Below are 27,932 nucleotides of genomic sequence, written 5' to 3' on the forward strand. Positions count from 1 at the left end.
TGGGGGCGGAGCAGAGACAAAGGGAGACACAGAATCTGAAGCAGGCTCCAGGCTCTGAGCTGTCAGCACAGAGCCCGACGTGGGGCTCGAACCCATGAACCGTGAGAGCATGACCTCAGCCTCGGACACCTAACCGACTGAGCCTCTCAGGTGCCCCTAAGTGTTCAGTGGCTCAGGTCATGATCTCACGGGGCTCACAGGGTCGAGCCCCATGTTGGGTTCTGCACTGACCACGCAGAGCCTGCTTGGGATTCTCTCTCTCTCCCTCTCCCATACTCCCGTGTGTATGTGCACTTCACACCCCCTCTCTCTCAAAATAAATAAACATTTTTGAAAAATTGCCTGAGTCCTAAAACACTATGAAGATATTGTGCCTGTTATTCAGGAACTGTCCCCGGGCCTCCAGACAGAGGCAGAAGTGATCAGGAGGTTAAAGAAAGCCTGGGTGAAAATTCACACGTGTGCATTTGTGACAAATGTGGGCTGTCATAGACAGGAGACAGAACACCTATCCAAGGTGGCAGCAGGACCAGGGGCCAGCCAACTGTGATTAGCTCAAGAAACATCTACAAATGGGAGGTGGGGCTCAGGTTTTCATTTTCCAACATTCTGTGAGCTAACCAAATTTCTGGGAGGACTCTATCCTGCCAATGAGCCAATTTTAGTCTAATGGAAAAGAGAGTGATTAAAATCCAAGGAGAAAAAGGGGTATTAAAAGGTATCTCTCCAGGGACTATAATTCTGTTGTATAGAAAGACATTCTCTGTACTATCCCTGCCATTAGTTATGAATAATGCAATTTTAGACTGTCTTGAGAACCAATTGAGAAAATGTTTTGAAGATTGCTGCATAATTATAAAATAGTGCTATTATTTTTATCATATCAGTTACCATAGAATATAGTTAGAGTGAACCTTTCCAATATCTTCAAATAGACCAGAACTCAGATATGTCTCTTAAAAGGTGAAGACGGCATTTTTAGAAGCAACACAAAATGCTATAGATTACTGGCTTTGTTTTCTGTTTGGTTTCAGAAGATGGAAAAAAACAAACCAGAAGGAGCTTTCCAAAAGGTTAAAATAAGTTCACGGATAATTCTCAGCACTGAATTTTATGAGTAAGAAAAAGGTATGGAAATCATCTGTACAAGAATTTGCCTCTCCCAGTAAACTGTATCTATCCTATATAGATCTATCTTATAAGTATTTATATGTATCTTATATGTATCTATTTTATATAGCTCTCTATTACTAGTTCATTGCAGGGTTTGGCATATGAGACATAATCAATATCTGCTGAATTACTGTGCATGTGTGTGTGAGGGAGCACATAAGGCAGTTTTTCTTGTTAAGAAACATGCCATCGCTACTAAACATAAAATCATGGGCTGGTATAACACAGACAGCCGTTCCTATGAAGTCCTATGAACCTTTACTCATCAAAGCAACATATCAATATCACTTTGCAGTTATCAAAATAATCAAGAATCCCAGTACAAGTAGAATTCCACATGCCCAGATGAATCATAGTTCAGTTATAAGTCAAAAAGATGAGTGGTTTGGGGCGCCTGGGTGGCCCAGTCAGGTCAGCATGTGACTTAGGCTCAGGTCATGATCACATGGTTCATGAGTTTGAGCCCCACATCGGGCTCTGTGCTGACAGCTCGGAGCCTGGAGCCTGCTTCGGATTCTGTGTCTCCCTCTCTCTCTGCCCTCCCCTGCTCATGCTCTGTCTCTTTCAAAAATAAATAAACATTTTTAAAAAATTCTTTAAAAAGGTGACTGGCTTCTAAACAATTACTGTAACTGTAGTCTGTTCTATCAATGTTAGTAGCACCGCTCAGACCACATCCCGACACATCATGTCTATTCCCCATTTCTAAATTTCAAATGGAGTCTTTCCTAAAGAGGGCTTGGAAAACTTTATATTGAATGAGCTTGCTCTGGATATTTAGTGAGAAAAACAAGACGTGGGTAAAAACATAAGTCTTTTTTCTACCCTCCCTCATGCCCCCGAATACATGAAAGCTGGTATTAAAATAAGACTAGATTTACTGTTTTCATTTCCAGAGAGCAAAAAACACCATGGGAGAATGGAAACTAAAAGAACAACATTACAACTCATTGTGCAGTTTTCTAACAAATGGAAAGATTTTAAGCTGGAATGGGCTTCCTAGTCCAATGTGCCACGTCATGACAGACTTCCCAACTGGAAGGTCCCTAAGCAATTTGTATGGTAAGATATTCAGTGCCTGGATATATCTAATGCCAACTTAATAAGTGAAAGGAAAATCAACTGTGCTGTGTTTATGGTCACATTGGTCTTCAGAATGTCCCTTACACATCCAGCCATAGAACTTCTTGGCTGAGACATTCATAATCTTTGAATGACTGATAAGAATCCTTAAATGAAGGCAGGATGAGAGAAAGGAAGACACAGGATTTTCCTGCCATTGGGAATATTACAGAATGTGGTGTGGAGGGACTTGCCACATGGATGGGGATCTTCACTTCCTCATGTTGCCCAAGTGGATCACCCACAATCTGGAGGAAATTTTAAACTCTCCCACTTGACGTGCTATGCTCAGACATGCCATGAAGACTGACATTTACAATCTCTCCGCACCTTTTACCTGAAACATGTCATTCGGATGCAATAGCCACAAAAGCATGTACTTCCTGTGAGGCATGAAACAAGTATTGTAAATTCCTTCCCACCCACTGCATGAAGCAGCTTTGCATCACAGTCTTCCACATTGCTGGCACCACCAAGGTAAGTTGAACAAAGGTGACCCTGTCCGGCTGGCTCTCCCCAACCCCGTAACGCTTAGCTAGGAGCCAGACGAAGAAGAAGAACTTCACCTCTTCTAGGAATTATGAATGTAAGAAGCAGGCTGTGCTCATTGTCCATTCTCGTGAAAAACAACAATCTCACCTTTGAATTCCACAGTGGAAAGCAATGTTACATGCTACAACAGGAGATGTTCAGCGTGGGGAGGGGGTGGGGGCCCAGAGGAAAGAACCTATATAGAGAAGCCATTTTAAACTTAAAAATAATGTTTTAAAAGTATCTAATCCACTAATCCCCTTGCAAACTTTCCAGGGTCATTCTGAAATGATAAAGCGAAAGCAACAAACATAGTGCTTGGCATGAGAGAGGTTGTTTAAAATTATCACAAAGAGATGCAGACAAATGATTTTAAACTTAAGAACCTACCTTATTGGTAAAGAGCTCTCCAAATGCACTCTGCCTTTTCTTAAAATTTTTTTTAAATGTTTATTTATTTTTAATTTTTTTTTAACGTTTATTTATTTTTGAGACAGAGAGAGACAGAGCATGAACGGGGGAGGGTCAGAGAGAGAGGGAGACACAGAATCTGAAACAGGCTCCAGGCTCTGAGCTGTCAGCACAGAGCCTGACGCGGGGCTCGAACTCACGAGCTGCGAGATCATGACCTGAGTCGAAGTTGAACGTTCAACCGACTGAGCCACCGAGGCGCCCCTGCATTTTTCTTATTAACATACTCTAGCATTTACAACCTTAACTTTCTTTTTTTTTTTTTTTTTTTTTAATTTTAACGTTTTATTTATTTTCGAGACAGAGAGAGACAGAGCATGAACAGGGCAGGGGCAGAGAGAGAGGGAGACACAGAATCAGAAGCAGGCTCCAGGCTCTGAGCCATCAGGCCAGGGCCTGACGCGGGGCTCGAACTCAACAGACCGCGAGATCGTGACCTGGCTGAAGTCGGACGCTTAACTGACTGAGCCACCCAGGCGCCCCGACAACCTTAACTTTCAATAAAACATTATATTGAATTCTGATCCCTCCCGAGTCAGGTACTCTTTTTCTCCCCCTTAGCAGACTAAAACAGCAACTAATCACCAAGTAGTTTCAATAATCATTTACATTGTTTGAATTATAAAATGTGTTCTGCTTTGTCTCTGTATAACTGACCTGTACAAGATAACATAAAATTATATTTAAGAAATAAGGGCCACTTGCACTAAGAATCATGTTTCCATACACTGTCACTCTATCCAGTGAAGAAGGAACCAGGTGTGGATCTAACAAGAGGCAACTCAAGTGTGAAGCAGAAATTACAATCCCACCAATACAAGCCAGACCCCCTCCAGATAAATTTTGCACTTTTAAAATGGAATGAGATACTGTTAACATCACTTTTTCAAATGTGTCTGACTTTTAATAACAAAAAACTAACGTTTGTTTATTTTTTTAACTGAGATATAATTGACATTTAACATTAGTTTCAGGTATATAGCATAATGATTCAATATTTATATATATTGTAAAATGATCACCACAGTAAGTCTGGTAACATATATGATTTATTAAGAAAATAAAATTAGCATTTACTACAGGAATCATCGAATCCATTCACCCAAGAATTCAGGATAACTGTGTCCCACGCCCCCCACCCTCCGCCAAATATCACAGATAGTCTTAAAAGATTTAAAAGATTAAAAAATACACTATTTCCCTTAGTCATGTTCCACTCTATCACGCAGCTTTCCTCCTTTCATCTGAGGATGATGTCTCTTTCCTTCATTTAAGGTACCTTTTCCTTACATGGACATTGGAAATTCTAAACCTGACTTCCAAGAGCACTGTTACCAACCAAACATTCTCTCTTTTTCTCCAAATGGGAATTTCTCAGACTCTAGTTGTTTTTTTTTTTAAACTTAATTTACTTTCATTATTCCTGTCTGAGCAGTTCCTAGATTCTCTGTATTTCCCATAAGTACATTCATTAATCCATTCATCCAAAAATGATTCAAGCATCTAATGTGTATTAGGCTAGGTATGCAATGGTAATTAAGGTGAATGTGTTCTACTCCTTGATGGAACTTGATGGAACTTAGGTCCAGTAGAGGACCCCCAGGGATACAAGAACATTCTAAAGTGCCTTATAATTTAAAAGTTGTCTTGTGAAAATGTCAAAAAAAGACTCACATATGTTTCCATTGATAGCATCCCAAAATAAAAATGCATTCTCTTTTAAAGCCAGGAATTATTTGGCCTGTGTTTGAACTCTGACCTGCATCCAACTGATGACATTCACATCTTAGCCAAAGATCCCCCATACTTCTCATCAAAGTATATACTTCTCTTGTTTCCTCTCCAAACTTTGCTTTGTCTCATTCACTTAGCTAAATTATAGTCTTAGCCTTCACACATCAATACATGGTTTTCCAAAGAAATCATCCTGACACTAACTTATTCTGAACTCAGCATCAACACTACCATTTTTTTTAAAAAAGCTTTGTCACTATCTCTTCTATAGAACTACCTCTTGCATTTTCAAGTTGGCAATCATGAATAAGCAATAATCAAAGAAAGCAATCAGCCAGAACTAGATACCGCAGCAGTCATGAGACATGGCTATTTTTAAATAATACCACTAATAGCTAAGTAAAGATGGCAAATAAAAACACCATACCATGTAAACTTAGAGGCTACCTTCCTCAGAGTATTGGCCTAAACAAACTAATTTTGTCTAGAAAATAAAAAGAATAAATATCTTACTTCAAAATCTCAGCATTTTTATGATCCTCTTGAAGTGGGCTACTTTGTTTACACAAAACACACTAAATTCTGAAGATGTTATATCTTTCCACTTTAAAACAGGATTCTGTAACCCACAGCCACACTTGATCTATTCAGTAACAGGTGACTAGAGCATTTTTGAACTGCCTTAAAACAAATGATCACGAAACTTATAGGCTCTACCTGTATATACAAATAAGTTCATTTTGCTAAGTTCAAAAAAATACGTTTCATAGTTAAGTCGGTTCCATGAACCAAATGACAGATAATTAAATCTGGCCAGTTATAATTATAATGAGAATATCTAATATTTATTTAGTGCTTACTGGGCCAGGTACCGTTCTAAAGCTTTCCATACATCAATTAATTTAACCATAACCACAAACTTAAGAGGTGGGTACTATGTATAACCCTGTTTCACAGATGAGGATGGCAAAGAAAAAGAAACAACTTGTCCAACATCACATGGCGAATAATTAACAGAATTGTGATTCCAACCCAGGCAGCAGCTGGCTGACTCTGAGCTGGGGGGTCAAAAACAGCAGGTCCTGCCAATTTCTCTCAGATGACAACTTTGATGCTCTCTCAACTTGTGACTCCAATAAACACAACCTCACCTTATTTTATTTATTTATTTATTATTATTTTTTTAATATATGAAATTTATTGTCAAATTGGTTTCCACACAACACCCAGTGCTCATCCCAAAAGGTGCCCTCCTCAGTACCCATCACCCACCCTCCCCTCCCTCCCACCCCCCATCAGCCCTCAGTTTGTTCTCAGTTTTTAAGAGTCTCTTATGCTTTGGCTCTCTCCCACAACTGATGAATGGATAAAGAAATTGTGGTTTATATACACAATGGAGTACTACGTGGCAACGAGAAAGAATGAAATATGGCCCTTTGTAGCAACATGGATGGAACTGGAGAGTGTTATGCTAAGTGAAATAAGCCATACAGAGAAAGACAGATACCATATGGTTTCACTCTTATGTGGATCCTGAGAAACTTAACAGGAACCTATGGGGGAGGGGAAGGAAAAAAAAGAGCTTTTTGTTTTCAATAGTAAACATTCTTTATCTACTAACTTGTTGCTTACTAATACATATGAGAAAGAAGCCAAAACCTGTTTGCCCGAAATTCCCCATTACCTGGTCAAAAACCTTCCATGACTCACTGCTGTCGGTAAGAAAACATCCAAATTCCAACATCTAACATCTGAAACTTGAACTCTGCTATAGTTTGATCCCAGCGTACCCATTCTACCCTCACGCATGAATGCTCTGCTCCCATCACACTGGTCTAGACGCTGTTTCCTGAACATGCTTGTCGTTTTTAGTCCCATGACTATGAACAAAGGCTCAGGCTAGTCTCTCCACCAGAAGGGCTTTCCATCCCTTTAGTGATCCAACCACATCCTTCCTTTAAGGACAAGCCTAAGCCATTGATATCCACTGTAAGTAACTCACTGAAACCCCATCCCCCTTCACCTCCCTTCCCTCGTCTCCTACCACAATCTCTGCTACTCTTTCTCTGTGTTCCAGCCATATTCTCCTCCTTGCCATTACTCAACATGGCAGGCAAACTTTCATCTCAGGACTTTTCTACTCAGAACAACTTCTGCCCCCGATATCATCTGAGATGTTTTCTTAGCCACATTTTTGGAACTGCACTTGCAACCCCCTTTACCCACATATACAAATGCCCCTCTCTTCCTTCACTAGTTTATTCAGCACTTACTGCTATCATTATCTAACACAAGCAACTTTTACTTATTTATCTTGCTTCTTGTCTCTCTTACTAAATAGAATATAACTTCCAAAGATGCTCAACGTCGCTCCTCATCAGGGAAATACAAATCAAAACCACACTCAGATATCACTTCACGCCAGTCAGAGTGGCCAAAATGAACAAATCAGGAGACTATAGATGCTGGCGAGGATGTGGAGAAACGGGAACCCTCTTGCACTGTTGGTGGGAATGCAAATTGGTGCAGCCACTCTGGAAAACAGTGTGGAGGTTCCTCAAAAAATTAAAAATAGACCTACCCTATGACCCAGCAATAGCACTGCTAGGAATTTACCCAAGGGATACAGGAGTACTGATGCATAGGGGCACTTGGACCCCAATGTTTATAGCAGCACTCTCAACAGTAGCCAAATTATGGAAAGAACCTAAATGTCCATCAAGCGATGAATGGATAAAGAAATTGTGGTTTATATACACAATGGAGTACTACGTGGCAATGAGAAAGAATGAAATATGGCCCTTTGTAGCAACATGGATAGAACTGGAGAGTGTGATGCTAAGTGAAATAAGCCATACAGAGAAAGACAGATACCATATGGTTTCACTCTTATGTGGATCCTGAGAAACTTAACAGAAACCCATGGGGGAGGGGAAGGAAAAAAAAAGAGGTTAGAGTGGAAGAGAGCCAAAGCATAAGAGACTGTTAAAAACTGAGAACAAACTGAGGGTTGATGGGGGTGGGAGGGAGGGGAGGGTGGGTGATGGGTATTGAGGAGGGCACCTTTTGGGATGAGCACTGGGTGTTGTATGGAAACCAATTTGACAATAAACTTCATATATTGAAAAAAAAGACAATATAAGTTCCATACGGGTAGGGATTCTTGTTGTTTTGTTCTCTTCTGAAGAAGTGGTGCCTAAAAACTGTCTGCCACACAGTAGGTATTCAATGGTTATGTGTGAAATGAATGAATGAATAATTCCTTCTTATAACTTTCATTGTACATATTGTCCACACTATTTGGCACTTAAAACTATATTATGCAAATACTAAACTCTAGTTAATGAAATGCTAAAGTGTTTAGGGGTAAAACATTTGTTGCCTGCAGTTTGTTTCCAAATGCATCAAAATAGTTTGATGGATAGGTAGATGGAGAGATATGTGGCCAAGTAAATACAGCAAAATGTTAATTGTAGAGTCTATGTGGCAGTTTTTCAAATCTTCCAACTTTGTACATGCTTGAAGATTTTTATAATAAAATTCAGAGAAAAAATATCTAATGCTTTAGAAAGGCCTTCCCTGACAGAAACATTAGTTGCCACCAACTATTCCCTGTCACATCCCTCTATTTTCGTCACAGTATTTATCTCTAGCTGATGTTCTGCTGATTATCCTTTTGCTTTTGTTGCCTATTTACCTCCCCCCATAGAATACAGGCTCACTGGAAACCAGAACATCATCTGTCAGGTCCTCTCCTGTTTGCCCATCACCTGCAATACTGTCTAGACCATAACAAGTGTTTAATCACACCTAAGTAAGTAAATTAATGAAGAGATTCCTCATGCCACTGCTTATTATATTACTTACCAGTTTACACGCGAATGTCTACTCCTTTCCAGCTTATTAATTCCTTGAAAACGAACTTCTTGTTGTTTTCTTAACATTTAGCAAAGTGTTAGCTGCAAAATTTTAGCTGCTCAAATTCTCATACTGAAAAATAATCTACTGACGGGTCAGTATTTTAAAATCACATAATAAAGATTTTTTTTTGGCTTCCCCAGGTGGGCACAAAGTGAAGGCTTTTTATTACTGCATTATTATTATTTTGTGTCCATGGACACAATATGGAAAGAATTAAAAATTTTTGACTAAAAAGGTCATATGAAAAAAGGTATTCTTTCTAGATCGCAAAATTTTATAAATTAGAAATGGTCTTAGAAATATGTTAATCAAAACCTCTTTTTTAGAGATGAAGAAAATAAGACAGAAAGAGTGACAACTCAAACATTGTACAGCGAAATTAGTGACCTAGAGAAAATCAGAGAATGGGTCTCCTAATTCCCAGTTTCTGCCCTGAGTGGGAAGAGTAGGCTCCTTGGGAATCTGGCACTCTCCATTTAGAGGCTCTTATTCTTTCTCTAGCTGGCTGCTGGCCATAGAAATCACTGTATGTTGACTCACTATTGACTTTGGGAATTTTGAAGAAGTTTTTGCTAATGTCTTGGCTGGAAATATGTGTTCTCTATCTCTCTCTTTTTTTTTTCTTTTTTTTACTACTTTGCCATGATCATTTTCAAGAATTGTTTAGAAGTCTATTTTCCCACATTATATCCTCCCAGTCTGCTCCCTCTCACCTCTGTGAACACTGTAGAAAGAAGCCCACATTCCTCTGAAAGGTCTGGTTCAGAGGTGAGGCAAGGCCAGACAGCTTGCATAGGGCACACCACATGATCTGGAGAAGACAGGGGCTCTCCAACCTGTGGTGCGCATTCACCTTTCTCCCCTCTACCATTACAGGTCACTAACTCAAACAACTGTCCTTCAGATAAAAACTGCAAAGGACTCTTAAGAACAGAGTGACGTAAAAAAAAAAAAAAAAGCTGTTTGGCCAACTGTTTTCTCAGGCACACTTAAGAAAATAATTATGTAAGCTACTTTAAATTCAGGAATGTAGAGAGTCTTTTTTAGAGCCCGGAGGTTACACAGCTAACCATAGGAAATGACAGGAGGAGAGGAAATGCATGTTTCCCTACAATATTTTCTCTTATAATCAGACTGAAGAGGGGGAAAAGCATACTTTGGGAAGGCCAATCCATGCTTACAAAGCTCTCAACAAACGTTTATTAAGAACCAACTCCAGCAACATGCCTTAGGAAGGTCGGGGGATGTTAGCCTTGACCATCTTTAAACTTTACCCACGGCTCATCAACCTGTGCCTGCCAAGCCTTGTAACTTGCCAGGCCCCAACTTGCTTTCTTCTTTCAAGACTACATGCCTTTGCATTTATATAGAGCTTAATGTGTTTTAAGCACTATGTGTATGTATGGATACATCCATGTGCATACAGTATTGATATATAGTTCTATAACCAAGCACCATTATATATTTAATACGTAATAAATTATATACTTAATAAATACATAAAATAAGTAACTTTTAATCTATACCTTATGTACTAAACTGTATAAAAGTATAATTAAATAATTATAATAATTAAATACATAAATACATAATATATAAATATATACAAATAACATATATAAATCTATATAAATCTATAAATATTTATATATATAAATCTATATTAAATATATAATTATATCTAAATATATTTAAAATACATGTATATGTAATATACATTATATATTATACAGCTATATAAATAAAATTAACTCATCTAATCATATGAGATATTATCTCCATCTGATAGATGAGCAAATCGAGGCACAGAAGAGCTAAGTGATTTGACCAGGATAGAACAGATAGTAAGGGACAGAGCTGGCATTTAAACACCAAATAGCCTGGCTTCAAATGCCAAGGGATTAAATCTCTATGTTCACTGTTCAATCTATTCAAAATCACCTACTAATACGCAGCCATCCCTGGCTTCCTCCCCCAACACAGTCTGTCTTTATTCTGTCTTCCTACCATACTCTGCACATTCCTCATTGATGCTTATCTCACTGGATGGTGGTTTCATTTCATCACGTTCACATCTCCTAAGCCTGCTTCCTATTTCCACCCCTACCTCACCTCCACCCCACAGAAAGACAACTGACGGAAAAGCCTCCTGTGTCTTGTTCTTTCTTATATTCCTCGCACAGAACACAGTGGCTGGTACACAGGGCACTTCCATAAACATTTGCAAGAGGGATGAACAAAATAACTTCAAAAAGTCAACAGAACTGTGGGGTGTGTATCTCTTGGCACTGGATTAAGACATACAGAAGACATGCTTCCATAAGCAGCTCAAGGAGTCGGCAGAGAGTGCGTAACTAGAGTGTCCTCAGGCACCTGGGCTGCTCTGATTGCATGAACTGGTCAGGTGGCTCTTTGGGCTTGAGCTGGTTTTTAAATCCGTATACCCAAATTCAATAAGTATACCCTATGTATTAACTCTGTAATTAGACATGCATAACCAGTATTCCTGACCTATAGGATTTTAGTGTACGGGGAGAGGGAGGGAGGTGAGCAACTGAATGATTTAAATGATTCAGTCCCAATGAATACCACAGATAATTATCTTAGGAGTTCGGAGAAGGAGGAGGTCACTTGGGATAGCAATGGTTAGGGAGGTGAGACTTAAGGAATAGGCAGGTTTGAGTGAAGACAGCAATTTGAAGTCATTCCAAGAATGAGCAAAAACAGAGCCTCTCCCAATAAGAAATTAATACATTAACCAGTCTCTGCATACTTGTCCACCAGTTGCTTACATTTCTCACTGTAAACTATTAAATTAGTTTCTTATAAAATTCAAAATCCAATGTTTGCTCTGTAGTAATAAGTTTTCTAAGGCTTTAGTGTTCCTAAATTATTGAAATTTCAGAAACGCAGCAAACCTAGCATTATAAAGAGAATAAAACCCCCAAGACTATTCCTGTTGACCTTTCATTGCTTCAGCCCAAATTGTTTGAGGATTTATTTGAGACAGATCCTCCACAGAGGCTTAATTTATTACTAAGCATGTAATTTTGGAACAGTTTGGACGTCCCAATAGTTTTCTGAGTTCACTCCCTCATTCTCTCTTCTCTGCTATTCCTTTCAGATTTCAGATCTTCCTTCATCTTCCCAGAAGTTTTGTTAGACCTGCCAGTGGGATCCAAAGTCATTGCCTCACTGAGAGCAACAACAGAGATTAATGTCTTAATAGTATTTACTGTGATACCTCAACCAAAGTCTATAAATATCAAAACAATAAAAAGATTAGGATAAGAAGTAAAAGGGAAAACAAAATTTTCCTCTTTAAAACACAAACATTCAAACAAACAAAGAAATAAAATTCCAGAATAAAGATATTTTTATCTGACATAGGGTTGAAAAATAACCCTGTTGTGTTGCTTACTTGGTTGAAAATAAAAGGAACTTCTTTCTTCTCTCCCACTCTGATAGAGGATATGGGGAATGTTGCTGTTCCTAGAGTTTCATCCATGACATAATTGGCATCCATTAATGTGACCTGTAGACATTAAAAGGTAAAGCACAAGAACACAATTTCTCTTGGATCTTTGGAAATTATATCTAAAATCTCCACCACAATCAATAAATGAAAGTCTTCAAATGATCTTTAATAATCATTTGAGGTCCTCAACATTCAGCTTTGTTATAATACTTTGTCTTTTCTTTCAGACACATTTGCTACTAAAATAATATTTTTTTTTTCATTTTCCTGATTGACATCTTCATTATCATGTTTTCAAAAATAGGACTTTATCCCCTCTCAGGGGAAATGCTATTCTGGAGTATGAGAAATAAATTAATGTAGAAAACCCATGCAACCATTTTGGAAATGATCTATTTTAACTTCAGTGAAAGTTAATGATTTTAAGTTAGAAGCCTTAAGTTACCTTAAAGTCACAATCAATTGACAATAGGATTATTCTGTTATACTTGGGCCTTTCTCTTTATAACACAAAACGTTTTCTCCAAAGCACTCAAGGAGGATAAACGATTCTTCCCAGCCCTACCTAACTCTTGTGTTTTCCACTGGACCTTCCCATCACCCAGGCGGGGGGGGGGGGGGGAGTGGTGTCACATCATCTGGGGGGCACCATCTGGAGCCTAGTATGCCATGCTGCACAGCTGGACTCCAACTACACCCAACTGAAGAGAAGGGACAAAGCTCAGGCACCAACTTCAACATGAATTATGACCATTGAACAGTCCACAAATGATTCACTGACCTCCAAAACATTTTCCTGATTAGGATCCAAAATAAATTCAAAGGTCTCATTCCACACTGGGTTTATGTCATTATTGAAGTGTCTTGTTCTCTTCCTGCTGTCAGGGGTTGAAGAGATGAAAAGTTCCACATAGGGATCTGGGGTATCAACTATAGACAGCAAACACAAGGGAGAAGGATACAAAGATGTGATTCATAATTCCTAATTTGTTTTTACTGTATGCTCTGTCAGATTATTTTTAATGAATCTGCCATCACATATTCAAAATGTCTGAGATAAGATACTACATAACAGAAGAACATCACAGGTTATATACTTCTTACACATTATGTCCCTGCCCTTCACAACAGTCCTGTGGGAAGGAATCGTTTATTAGGTGCTTTACTAAGAATTCTTCTGTCCACTTTAGGACATGTTCAGTCAACATGTCAGTCCAACTGCTAAATGATGAGAGCAATCTCACCCAGCTAACTACAATATAACTGTCACCCCAGGACTCTGATGGTGACAAGGTCATGGGTTCAGGATCATAGTCTACAACAGAAAAAAATTATCCTAATTACTTTCTTTGCCAAACAATGACAGTCAGTGTGAGATAAATATTGTAGTTATAGGGTTGCCTTGTATAGCTGTACAGGCTGCACACTGAACAGCACCTATATTAGTAATCCATGTATGTTTCTGTATTTATTATAGCAGTACTCAATCAGATGGAAGTGGGTGTCTCAAGGAAGTGACAGCTTTTTCTTTTCTTTTTTTTTTTAACTTTTTAAAATGTTTATTCATGTTTGAGAGACAGAGCACAGGCAGGGGAGGAACAGTGAAAGAGGGAGACACAGAATCTGAAACAGGCTTCAGGCTGTCTCAGCACAGAGCCCAACATGGGGCTCGAACTCACAAACCATGAGATCATGACCTGAGCCCAAGTCAGACACTTACTTAACCAACTGAGCCGCCCAGGTGCCCCAGGAAGTGACAGCTTTTTCTACTGTACATAAAGACTTGCTTGAGTCAGGGCATGATGTGGGTACCATTTTAAATAGAAAGAAACAAAGGTACTATTTAAATTTCTTCCCACTATATATACACTTAACAACAAGGCAACTGACTAGGCCGTGGAAACATTGATCACTCCCTCCTTAGTGGTTCCACTGAATCCTTCACCGTCTTACAGCATTGCACACACTACATTTCATGGATGTAATTACACATTTATCTTTTCCTACAAGACTGTCAACAGCTTGAGGGCAGCCATCAAGTCTGACTCAACTTTATCTCTTTAGAACTTAACAACCATCACAATATTCATAGGTCTCCTAACTTAAGGACTTGACTTTTCTCTTTAACACATCCTTTCCCAAGTGGCCATTGTAATTCATAACCACAAAAACCAACAGTTGAGTAATGCCTGCTAGGATCTCCGTTAAGCACTGTACACACATAAGTCTCATTCAAATCTCCCAACAGTACTACAAGGTAAGTGCTCTGTTGAGACAACAGGAACTGAGGGATGTTAAGCAATCTGTCTACTATCATCCAGCTGGTAAGTCTCAGGGGAAGTTCTGACTGCAACAATCATTCATTTAATGACATCATGCTCCTAAGTTCTAAAGATGATATCATAAGGTAGGCATTGCTATAGAAAGTAGAAAGAGTCATGGAAAAGAAGAGGGAAGGAGAAAAAAAGGGAGGGAGGGAGGAAGAAAGTGGCACAGATGTCCACACAAAAAGATATAAAAATTGAGAACAAAGGAAAAGCAAAAATAATAGTTCTCAAATGATTGCTTTTCAAAGAAATTAAAAAAAAAAACCTTTGTCTTTCAACAGTAGTTATGGCCATCAAACAATTTAATCAGTGCCCTTCACTTAATTTTTAAACGCTGTTCATAGTTCTATGTGGTGATCACATTTTTAAAAGCCTTTTTATGGTAAAGAGGAAAGATTTGTGAATGAGGTATAAGCATTTGGAATTGTCTTTTATTTAATTTTCCCATTTGGACCTTATGCATTGATAGTTAAGGGCAGCTGAGTCTCAAAAGTAAGAGTGTAATATAAATGCCTAGGGTTCTACTGGGCACCTGACTGGCTCAGTTGGTTAAGCGTCTAACTTCAGCTCAAGTCATGATCTCACAGTTCATGAGCCCCACATCGGGCTCTGTGCTGAGAGAATGGACCCTGCTTCAGATTCTTTGTCTTCTTCTCTCTCTCTCTGCCCCTCCCCCGCTTGCAGTCTCTCAACCAAAATTAGATAAACATTAAAAAAAGAAAAACTTGCAGACCCCTGACCCTCATTTCCTAAGACCTATGATCAGCAGATCAGCAGAGAACTTAGAAATGTGCAGTTTTAAAAGTTTAGTTATTTTTGAGAGAGAGAGAGAGAGAGAGAGAGAGAGAGAGAGAGAGAGCGCACGCTCACACACATGAGTGGGGGAGGGGCAGAGAGAGAGGAGACAGAGAATCACAATCAGGCTCCATGCTGACAGAGCAGAGCCCAATGTGGGGCTCAAACTCACAAACCGTGAGATCATGACCTCAGCTGAAATCAAGAGTCGGATGCTTAACCAACTGAGCCACCCAGATGCCCCAGGAATCTGCATTTTAAAATAAATATTCTAGCTGATACTGATGTAGGTCATCTTCTGTTCACACTTTCGATACCCTGTTTTAGAGAAAAGGGAGATAGGTAGTTATTGGAATTTTATTTATTATTTATTTTTATGGAGGTATAATTGGCATATAATATTGCATAAGTGTAAGGCAGACAAAGTGTTGGTTTGATACATTTACATATTGCAGTTTCTAACCCAGTGCTTGTATCTCTCAACCAGACCATGGAAGACAAACTAGAAAACAAAAGTACTGAGCAGGAGGGAAGGCAAGGGGAAACGGGCCAAAGCAGAGGCGGGCAGGCTACAAGGTGACTCTTCCCACCTCCTCAACCAGGAGATGTTGCTTTTCCTTAACCATGTTCTTGCCACAGCAGCAGCGCTCAAGACGGCAAATCAGAAGCAAAACTACAGGTTAGAATAGCAGGTGGTGGAAGGCCATAAAGAAAAATATCTTCCCTCTTCTGAGAAGTCAACACATGATTTAAAGGAGACGATTCAACTGGTCCTTCACCTTAAATGTGCAAAAATGGAGCCCCTTCATTAGCCCATAGGGCAGGTTCTTTCTCATGGGGCTGATGCTCTTTTCTGTTTTCCCCAAACACTAGAACACACAAAACCAGGCAAAAATCAATCTAGAAAACAAAAAGTGTCCTGGAAGAGGAGGCATGCAAATGGTAAACATCACTCATTCGCTCAACAAATATTTGAGTGCCTACTCTACGCCAGCAACTACCTGTCAAGAAGCAGTTTGGCTTTACCAGGCCACCGAGCGTGAAACTGAAGATCTGGACTGTGGAAGTGACTCAAATGCTAAGAGCCTAATTTGAGAGGCAAAGGTAAACGGGAGACAAGCAGATACACTACGCCCATGACTAGTAACTCAGTCACTCGGATTATTACACACAAATAAAGTCAAATCGTAGGTGGAGAAATTGCCTTTGAGGCTTGGTCTTCCTCTGAGTCTGAGGAAAGGAGGGAGAGGTTTTCTTGGGCCAAATGAGGAAGAGAAAGCAGAAAGTTAAGTTCCTTGGGAGAAACCCAAGAATAAGAAAAGAATGCAGCAAACTGAAATAGCCTAAGTCAGTCAGGGATATAACCATCTTCCAAGCCATCCTGGACTCTCAGTTCAGGTCATACACCCTGGCAAATTCTAACTCTGAAAAAATGATAAAGAAAATACCGTGCGACAGGATGCCAATGCTACATTTATACATCAAAACAGGGACAGACCTCTTTTAAGAAAACCAGAACCCAGTTTAAAGCTGTCACTTTGGATTCTTCTTTTCACTTTTCCCTAGCATCAATAGTCTACAACCTCTGTCAAGAGTGGTAGCTGTTTTAGTTTCTCCTCTCGCTTCATTGGCGAGAGACCTCAGTTAAGATGTCAAAGGGTGCTGGACAGTGGAAAACCACCGACAGCTGCAAACTTTGATAGTGCAGTCGGCATCACTGCTAATCTTTGCAAGCTGAGAAACATCTGGCAGTGGCAGGCACTCCAAGATGAAAAATAATTTTAGGATGCTAGCTTCAAATTGGATTATGCTAATGACACAGCTCACGCCCTTTATATAATCTATAATCTTCATTGGCACCATAGTGCATAGAAGCTTTTTTTTTTTAATGTTTATTTATTTTGGGGGGAGAGAGAGAGTGCGCACTAGCGGAGGAGGGATCGAGAGAGAGAGGGAGACAGAGAATTCGAAGCAGGCTCCAGGGTCCGACCTGTCAGGACAGAACCCGGCACAGGGCTCGAACTCACGAATCACAAGATCGTGACCTGAGCCAGAGTCAGACGCTAAACCGACTGAGCCATCCAGGCGTCCCACACACGGAAGCTTTGAAAAGGGAAAGCAGTCCAGTTCGACAGCACAACTTAGCCAGGTGCTTGAGAGAAGTTCCTAGATATGCATTCAGGGGAGAAAGAAGTCAAATGTAGGAAAAGAAATGTTTGGGTTCTTTCTCCTGTATACTTAGTTCATGGTTTTGTGAATTGATGCCTATAGGGTAACTGGATGCTGAGTCAATGATTCAGCTTCGCCTTGATTGGTTCCAGCAAAACAGGTGGTAAAGCAAAGATGCAATGTGTGGACAAAGACTTCCTCTCATTGCATCCTTTTATCTAAATTCTGACAAACAAAAATGCAAGGGGTGTGGGATACAGATCTTTTTCTGCTCCCATAAAGATGACATGAAACTACATGCACCTGAAATAGCTTCAGAATTCCAGGGTTGTAAAACTTCTCATAAACTTTAGTAGTTTAAGGAGTGCCTACCTAAATTAATAACAGGTCCATCTGCCACTTCAGCTTTGTCTGAACAAAATATTATGTGATTCATGATAGGGGCTGATGGCAGCTTCTGTACTCTGTAAGTTCTATTTTAAATATTCTCCATTTGTTTTCTCATATCCACTTTGCTCAGCAACTTAAACCCTTTGCTCTAAATGAAGGTGACTCATAACCTGATACAAAACAGCCAAAAAATCCCCAAAAGAATAATCCCCCCAAATTCCCAGTCAAAATATAATTTTCCAAATAGCTATTACTATTGATGGTGAACTTAAGGTAGTGTTTCTCAAAATTTAGTCCCCTAAAATATCTTCACAGCATCGTCTGGAGTGTTAAAAATGCACATACTTTGCATCTTCAGTCAGAGCTCAGGCTTGGAAATCTGCATTTTTAACAACTTGACCAGGCGGTTCTTAGGCACACAATTTAGAAAAATGTGGTTTAAGGTATATGATTAGAATCAACTAAAGAACAATAATATAAAGAACACAGACAGAAAAGTAGAAATATTTTGGCATTGAGACGTCAACAGGCTTACTGGCCGTCTGTCATGGAGTCATGCTGCCCATAGACTATATTAAGCACAATCCAGTAATTCACTTCCGTTTCTTTCCAGCCATTAAAGACCTTTTCAAGTAGCCACATGAAAGCAAGTCCAAGAATAAAGTATGCGGGGTGTGTTAGCAGGCAACGTATATAAGGTGATAGACTGAATATTCAAGCATTCTGCTTCAGTTACCACCAAAATAGGAGTAACATAAGACCAAAAATTAAATAGTAATTTGTTGAAATAAATGCTTCTGCATATCGCTGTCAGCTGTCATCACTCTTTGAAATATGGGTGATTTCATGATAAAGGTAATTATATGGAGCACTTAAAGCTTTTCAACTTAAAGGTTTAAAAACTTAAAGGTTTTATGATTACCAAGCTTTTCACTCCCCAGGTTCTATGCTGGCTGAGTGACTAGCCAGGAAAGTGATTGTTAGCCTCACCGTAAATGTACAAATTGCAAGGGCCATTTGGTTCTTTTTTACCGTAAAGTTTTTGTTGAAGGATAAGATATAGGCAGAAGAGTTAGAAGATCATTGCTACAGTCTGTTGAGTTTTCATAAACTGAACTCACTCACAATATCACCACCCAGATCAAGATACAGAACGTTACCAGCACTCCGGAAGCCTCCCTCAAATCCCTCCAGCAGGGTGACCAGTGCCCTGCCTTCTATCGGCATAGAATATTTTTACCTGCTTTTTATCAATAGAATCAATAGCACAATATGTACAACTGGGCCACCATTAAGTATGTGAGATTCATCCACAGTAACGTGTAAAATATGTTCGTTATTATTGATGGAAACTATTCCACTGTATTCCATAAAATGTTTATCCATTTCACCGTTAATGGACATTTGGATTATTTCTAATTTGGGATATTACCAGTGGTGCTGCCATGAACATTCTGCATGTGGCTTTTGTTGTGTACATATGTATGTTTCTGTTGCAAAATTCCCAAGAATGGAATTCCTTAGGTATGAAATTATTACACTATTGTACACGCTGATGTTGATAGTCATACGGCAGCACATCCTTCCAATACTTAATATTGTCAGTCTTTTAATTTAATTTAATTTAATTTTTATTTTATTTTATTTTATTTTATTTTTTTATGAAATTTATTGACAAATTGGTTTCCATACAACACCCAGTGCTCATCCCAAAAGGTACCCTCCTCAGTACCCATCACCCACCCTCTCCTCCCTCCCACCCCCCATCAACCCTCAGTTTGTTCTCAGTTTTTAACAGTCTCTTATGCTTTGGCTCTCTCCTATTCTAACCTCTTTTTTTTTTTCCTTCCCCTCCCCCATGGGTTCCTGTTAAGTTTCTCAGGATCCACATAAGAGTGAAACCGTATGATATCTGTCTTTCTCTGTATGGCTTATTTCACTTAGCATCACACTCTCCAGTTCCATCCACGTTGCTACAAAAGGCCATATTTCATTTTTTCTCATTGCCACATAATATTCCATTGTGTATATAAACCACAATTTCTTTATCCATTCATCAGTTGATGGACATTTAGGCTCTTTCCATAATTTGGCTATTGTTGAGAGTGCTGCTATGAACATTGGGGTACAAGTGGCCCTATGCATCAGTACTCCTGTATCCCTTGGATAAATTCCTAGCAGTGCTATTGCTGGGTCATAGGGTAGGTCTATTTTTAATTTTCTGAGGAACCTCCACACTGCTTTCCAGAGTGGCTGCACCAATTTGCATTCCCACCAACAGTGCAAGAGGGTTCCCGTTTCTCCACATCCTCTCCAGCATCTATAGTCTCCTGATTTGTTCATTTTGGCCACTCTGACTGGCGTGAGGTGATATCTGAGTGTGGTTCTGATTTGTATTTCCCTGATAAGGAGCGACGCTGAACATCTTTTCATGTGCCTGTTGGCCATCCGGATGTCTTCTTTAGAGAAGTGTCTATTCATGTTTTCTGCCCATTTCTTCACTGGGTTATTTGTTTTTCGGGTGTGGATTTTGGTGAGCTCTTTATAGATTTTGGATACTAGCCCTTTGTCCGATATGTCATTTGCAAATATCTTTTCCCATTCCATCGGTTGCCTTTTAGTTTTGTTGGTTGTTTCCTTTGCTGTGCAGAAGCTTTTTATCTTCATAAGGTCCCAGTAATTCACTTTTGCTTTTAATTCCCTTGCCTTTGGGGATGTGTCGAGTAAGAGATTGCTACGGCTGAGGTCAGAGAGGTCTTTTCCTGTTTCTCCTCTAAGGTTTTGATGGTTTCCTGTCTCACATTCAGATCCTTTATCCATTTTGAGTTTATTTTTGTGAATGGTGTGAGAAAGTGGTCTAGTTTCAACCTTCTGCATGTTGCTGTCCAGTTCTCCCAGCACCATTTGTTAAAGACACTGTCTTTTTTCCATCAGATGTTCTTTCCTGCTTTGTCAAAGATGAGTTGGCCATACGTTTGTGGGTCTAGTTCTGGGGTTTCTATTCTATTCCATTGGTCTATGTGTCTGTTTTGGTGCCAATACCATGCTGTCTTGATGATGACAGCTTTGTAGTAGAGGCTAAAGTCTGGGATTGTGATACCTCCTGCTTTGGTCTTCTTCTTCAAAATTCCTTTGGCTATTCGGGGCCTTTTGTGGTTCCATATGAATTTTAGGATTGCTTATTGCTTGTTCTAGCTTCAAGAAGAATGCTGGTGCAATTTTGATTGGGATGGCATTGAATGTGTAGATAGCTTTGGGTAGTATTGACATTTTGACAATATTTATTTTTCCAATCCATGAGCAGGGAATGTCTTTCCATTTCTTTAAATCTTCTTCAATTTCCTTCATAAGCTTTCTATAGTTTTCAGCATACAGATCCTTTACATCTTTGGTTAGATTTATTCCTAGGTATTTTATGCTTCTTGGTGCAATTATGAATGGGATCAGTTTCTTTATTTGTCTTTCTGTTGCTTCATTGTTAGTGTATAAGAATGCAACTGATTTCTGTACATTGATTTTGTATCCTGCAACTTTGCTGAATTCCTGTATCAGTTCTAGCAGACTTTTGGTGGAGTCTATCGGATTCTCCATGTATAATATCATGTCATCTGCAAAAAGCGAAAGCTTGACTTCATCTTTGCCAATTTTGATGCCTTTGATTTCCTTTTGTTGTCTGATTGCTGATGCTAGAACTTCCAGCACTATGTTAAACAGCAGCGGTGAGAGTGGGCATCCCTGTCGTGTTCCTGATCTCAGGGAAAAAGCTCTCAGTTTTTCCCCGTTGAGGATGATGTTAGCTGTGGGCTTTTCATAAATGGCTTTTATGATCTTTAAGTATGTTCCTTCTATCCCGACTTTCTCAAGGGTTTTTATTAAGAAAGGGTGCTGGATTTTGTCGAAGGCCTTTTCTGCATCGATTGACAGGATCATATGGTTCTTCTCTTTTTTCGTTGTTAATGTGATGTATCACGTTGATTGATTTGCGAATGTTGAACCAGCCCTGCATCCCAGGAATGAATCCCACTTGATCATGGTGAATAATTCTTTTTATATGCCGTTGAATTCGATTTGCTAGTATCTTATTGAGAATTTTTGCATCCATATTCATCAGGGATATTGGCCTGTAGTTCTCTTTTTTTACTGGGTCTCTGTCTGGTTTAGGAATCAAAGTAATACTGGCTTCATAGAATGAGTCTGGAAGTTTTCCTTCCCTTTCTATTTCTTGGAATAGCTTGAGAAGGATAGGTATTATCTCTGCTTTAAATGTCTGGTAGAGCTCCCCTGGGTAGCCATCTGGTCCTGGACTCTTATTTGTTGGGAGATTTTTGATAACCGATTCAATTTCTTCGCTGGTTATGGGTCTGTTCAAGCTTTCTATTTCCTCCTGATTGAGTTTTGGAAGAGTGTGGGTGTTCAGGAATTTGTCCATTTCTTCCAGGTTGTCCAATTTGTTGGCATATAATTTTTCATAGTATTCCCTGATAATTGTTTGTATCTCTGAGGGATTGGTTGTAATAATTCCATTTTCATTCATGATTTTATCTATTTGGGTCATCTCCCTTTTCTTTTTGAGAAGCCTGGCTAGAGGTTTGTCAATTTTGTTTATTTTTTCAAAAAACCAACTCTTGGTTTTGTTGATCTGCTCTACAGTTTTTTTAGATTCTATATTGTTTATTTCTGCTCTGATCTTTATTATTTCTCTTCTTCTGCTGGGTTTAGGCTGCCTTTGCTGTTCTGCTTCTATTTCCTTTAGGTGTGCTGTTAGATTTTGTATTTGAGATTTTTCTTGTTCCTTGAGATAGGCCTGGATTGCAATGTATTTTCCTCTCAGTACTGCCTTTGTTGCGTCCCAAAGCGTTTGGATTGTTGTATTTTCATTTTCATTTGTTTCCATATATTTTTTAATTTCTTCTCTAATTGCCTGGTTGACCCACTCATTCGTTAGTAGGGTGTTCTTTAACCTCCATGCTTTTGGAGGTTTTCCAGACTTTTTCCTGTGGTTGATTTCAAGCTTCATAGCATTGTGGTCTGAAAGTAAGCATGGTATAATTTCAATTCTTGTAAACTTATGAAGGGCTGTTTGGTGACCCAGTATATGATCTATCTTGGAGAATGTTCCATGTGCACTCGAGAAGAAAGTATATTCTGTTGCTTTGGGATGCAGAGTTCTAAATATATCTGTCAAGTCCATCTGATTCAATGTCTCATTCAGGGCCCTTGTTTCTTTATTGACCGTGTGTCTAGATGATCTATCCATTTCTGTAAGTGGGGTGTTAAAGTCCCCTGCAATGACCACATTCTTATCAATAAGGTTGCTTATGTTTATGAGTAATTGTTTTATATATTTGGGGGCTCCGGTATTTGGCGCATAGGCATTTATAATTGTTAGCTCTTCCTGATGGATAGACCCTGTAACTATTATATAATGTCCTTCTTCATCTCTTGTTACAGCCTTTAATTTAAAGTCTAGTTTGTCTGATATAAGTATGGCTACTCCAGCTTTCCTTTGGCTTCCAGTGCATGATAAATAGTTCTCCATCCCCTCACTCTCAATCTAAAGGTGTCCTCAGGTCTAAAATGAGTCTCTTGTAGACAGCAAATAGATGGGTCTTGTTTTTTTATCCATTCTGATACCCTATGTCTTTTGGTTGGCGCATTTAATCCATTTACATTCAGTGTTATTATAGAAAGATACGGGTTTAGAGTCATTGTGATGTCTGTATGTTTTATGCTTGTAGTGATGTCTCTGGGACTTTGTCTCACAGGGTCCCCCTTAGGATCTCTTGTAGGGCTGGTTTAGTGGTGACAAATTCCTTCAGTTTTTGTTTGTTTGGGAAGACCTTTATCTCTCCTTCTATTCTAAATGACAGACTTGCTGGATAAAGGATTCTTGGCTGCATATTTTTTCTGTCTAGCACCCTGAAAATCTCGTGCCAATTCTTTCTGGCCTGCCAAGTTTCAAAAGAGAGATCAGTCACGAGTCTTATCGGTCTCCCTTTATATGTGAGGGCACGTTTACCCCTTGCTGCTTTCAGAATTTTCTCTTTATCCTTGTATTTTGCCAGTTTCACTATGATATGTTGTGCAGAAGATCGATTCAAGTTACGTCTGAAGGGAGTTCTCTGTGCCTCTTGTATTTCAATGCCTTTTTCCTTCCCCAGTTCAGGGAAGTTCTCAGCTATTATTTCTTCAAGTACCCCTTCAGCACCTTTCCCTCTCTCTTCCTCCTCTGGGATACCAATTATGCGTATATTATTTCTTTTTAGTGTATCACTTAGTTCTCTAAGTTTCCCCTCATACTCCTGGATTTTTTTATCTCTCTTTTTCTCAGCTTCCTCTTTTTCCATAACTTTATCTTCTAGTTCACCTATTCTCTCCTCTGCCTCTTCAAGCCGAGCTGTGGTGGTTTCCATTTTGTTATGCATTTCGTTTAAAGCATTTTTCAGCCTCTCGTGACTGTTCCTTAGTCCCTTGATCTCTGTAGCAAGAGATTCTCTGCTGTCCTGTATACTGTTTTCAAGCCCAGCGATTAATTTTATGACTATTATTCTAAATTCACTTTCTGTTATATTATTTAAATCCTTTTTGATCAGCTCATTAGCTGTTGTTATTTCCTGGAGATTCTTCTGAGGGGAATTCTTCCGCTTGGTCATTTTGGATAGTCCCTGGCATGGTGAGGACCTGCAGGGCACTTCCCCTGTGCTGTGGTGTGTAACTGGAGTTGGTGGGCGGGGCCGCAGTCAGACCTGATGTCTGCCCCCAGCCCACCGCTGGGGCCACAGTCAGACTGGTGTGTGCCTTCTCTTCCCCTCTCCTAGGGGTGGGATTCACTGTGGGGTGGTGTGGCTCGTCTGGGCTACTTGCACCCTGCCAGGCTTGTGATGCTGGGGATCTGGCGTATTAGCTGGGGTGGGTAGGCAAGGTGCACGGGGGCAGGAGGGGCAGGCTTAGATCGCTTCTCCTTAGGTGATCCACTTCAGGAGGGGCCCTGTGGCAGCGGGAGGGAGTCAGATCCGCTGCCGGAGGTTTGGCTCCGCCGAAGCGCAGAGTTGGGTGTTTGCGAGGAGCGAGCAAGTTCCCTGGCAGGAACCGGTTCCCTTTGGGATTTCGGCTGGGGGATGGGCGGGGGAGATGGCGCTGGCGAGCGCCTTTGTTCCCCACCAAACTGAGCTCTGTTGTCAGGGGGCTCAGCAGCTCTCCCTCCCTTTGTCCTCCAGCCTTCCCGCTTTCCGAGCAGAGCTGTTAACTTATGACCTCCCAGACGCTAAGTCGCGCTTGTTGTGGGAACACAGTCCGTCAGGCCCCTCCGCTTTTGCAAGCCAGACTCGGTGGCTGTGCTTGGCCGGCGAGCCGCCCCTCCGCCCCGGCTCCCTCCCGCCAGTCCGTGGAGCGCGCACCGCCTCGCCACCCTTCCTACCCTCTTCCGTGGGCCTCTCGTCTGCGTTTGGCTCCGGCGACTCCGTTCTGCTAATCCTCTGGTGTTTTTCTGGGTTATTTAGGCAGGTGTAGATGGAATCTAAGTGATCAGCAGGACGTGCGGTGAGCCCAGCGTCCTCCTAAGCCGCCATCTTGCCTGAGTCTAGTCTTTTAATTTTAAACATCTGGTGGATGTATGATGGTATCTCAGTGTGGATTTATTTCACACATCTTGGATGATGATGAGGTTGAATACCTCTTCTTTTTATTGGTCAATTGGTGATTCTCTGGAATGAAGAGCATACTCAAATCCTTTGTCCATTTCTTTCCATTGGGTTGCTTGTTTTTTAGATTAATTTATGAGTACTTTACATATTCTGGATGAGTCCTTTGACTGACATACATAGGTTGCAAATATATTTTCTCAGTTTAGGGTTTCCATCTTTTCACTACTTTAAATGATGTCTTTTGATCAAAATAAATGCCGAACTTTAATATAGTTCAGTGTGTCCAACTGTTTTCTTATAATTCAGGTTTTTTTGTCTTTTTTTTTTTATTTTAGAGCGCGAGTAAGAGATGGTGTGCATGTGTGTGTTTGTGTGTGTGAGTGGGGAGGGGAGTGGGGATGGAGGTGCAGAGTGGGGCAGAGAGAGAGAGAATCTTAAGCAGGGCTCAATCTCACGACCCTGGGATCATGACCTGAGCCAAAATCAAGAGTTAGGTGCTTAACTGACTGAGCCACCCAGGCTCCCCTGCTTTTTGTCTTTTAAGAAAACCTTAGGTATTCCAGTGTCATAAAATAGTTTGCATTGATGTCTTCAAAAATCTTACTGGTTTTACTTTTTCTTTTTAGATCTAAATTGGAACCAATTCCTGTGTATGGTGTGAGGGGAGTGTTATGATTTTTTTCATAGGGACTCGGGATCATTTACTGGAAACACTGCCTTTAATCCTAGCATGGCAATGTAACTTTTGCATTAATCAAGAGGTCACATAAATGCAAGTCTGTTTCTGGATTTTTATTGGTTTATTCGCCCATTAGTCTATTCATTTACTCTTGCACTAATGCCACTCTGTCTTAATTATCCTAGTTTTATAATAAATTGATGTCAGGTAGTATATGTTGTCTTTCTTTAATTTTTTCGGTTATTCTGGCAGATATTTTATTTCAACACTTCATAGATGTCATTCTGTTATCTTGTGGTTGTTTTTTTAAATGTCTTTTTTCCTCTGGATACCTTTAGAACATTTTTTTTTCTTTCTCTTTAGTTTCCAGCAATTTTACTGCAATATGCGTAGGGTTGGTATTCTTTGTACTTATCCTTGAGTTGATAACCTACACACACACACACACACACACACACACACACACACACACCCTTTCTCCTTCCCAGTGCTTTCTATCATGCCCTAGATATTCCTTATGTTTTCCTCTATAGTTTATTTCCCTTTTTGTTCTCTGTGTTTCAGTCTGGATATTTCCTACTAACCTATTCCATTAATTAATTGCCTCTTCAGATGTGTCCAAACGACATCAAACCTATCTATGGAGTTTTTAATTTCACTTCTTGTTTTTAGTTGTAATTCTTCCACTTCATTCTTTCCTATGTATCTGGATCCCTGGTAAAATTCTCCATTTGTCATCTATTTTCTCGAACATATCAACCATAGTTATTTTATACAATCTGTGCAGATCTATTTATTTTTCTTGATCTTAGTCTTTGGTATACCTGATGATTCTTGGCTCAATGCCAGACCTTTCTATGAAAAATGGGAAGGGACTTAGATCTACCTCCACAGAAGCCCCATCTTATCTTCCGGAAGGCGGTCAGGGAGAATAGGATGGATCTCCTGAACTTAATCAAAAATGGAACTGACTCCAATCTTTGTAAGGTTCAGCCTACCTCTCGCTCAGTCCCACTGAAACTTCTCAACTGAGAGCCCAGGGTGTTTCAAAGGCCCCTTTTCATTTGGAAGTTCCGCATTCCATTTTTTTTCCCTCTTAGCACTGTGATGCTGCCAATATCTCTGCTTTGTTTTGGGGGGTATTTTATGTTTTCTCCTCAGCCTGTTGCCCCAGGCAGATTAAGACTTTGTTTAGTGCACATGGTGAAGGCGCTGACTTTCAGCTTCTCTGAGTTTCCCTTCTCTTAGACGTTCTGCCCCTCAAATTCTAACTGGCTTGTCTCGGAAATGCAGTTTTTGTGTCCCCAAATCCTTTGAGATTGTCAGAGCTCTGGTGGATTGTCTGCCTCTTCACTACTTGGCTACTTCCCACATCCTCGTGACCCCCCCAAACCCACCTAAATCCAGCAGTGGATTGAGGGGGGTAAAGATGGCTAGTAGAACACTGAGGCCTACTTCAATGACTTCTCTCCTCTGAGATTTTGGTCCCTCAAATCCCA

The 27,932-nt window shown here is 40.0% G+C and overlaps 1 protein-coding gene across 4 annotated transcripts in view; it reads right to left on the bottom strand.

The window, feature by feature from the left end:
- The window catches only part of PLA2G4A (phospholipase A2 group IVA), a 164,654-nt gene that overhangs the window by 78,731 nt on the left and 57,991 nt on the right, over positions 1–27,932 (bottom strand). For all 4 annotated transcript variants that reach the window (XM_047841341.1, XM_047841343.1, XM_047841342.1 and 1 more), the window contains exons 4-5: positions 13,212–13,360; positions 12,374–12,487 (exon numbers count right to left, since the gene is read on the bottom strand). In XM_047841341.1, the coding sequence (XP_047697297.1) occupies positions 12,374–12,487; positions 13,212–13,360 (263 nt within the window). The remainder of the gene's footprint in view (positions 1–12,373; positions 12,488–13,211; positions 13,361–27,932) is intronic.

The sequence above is a fragment of the Prionailurus viverrinus genome, chromosome F1 (genome assembly GCF_022837055.1).
Source record: "Prionailurus viverrinus isolate Anna chromosome F1, UM_Priviv_1.0, whole genome shotgun sequence".
NCBI classification, from domain to species: Eukaryota; Metazoa; Chordata; class Mammalia; order Carnivora; family Felidae; genus Prionailurus; species Prionailurus viverrinus.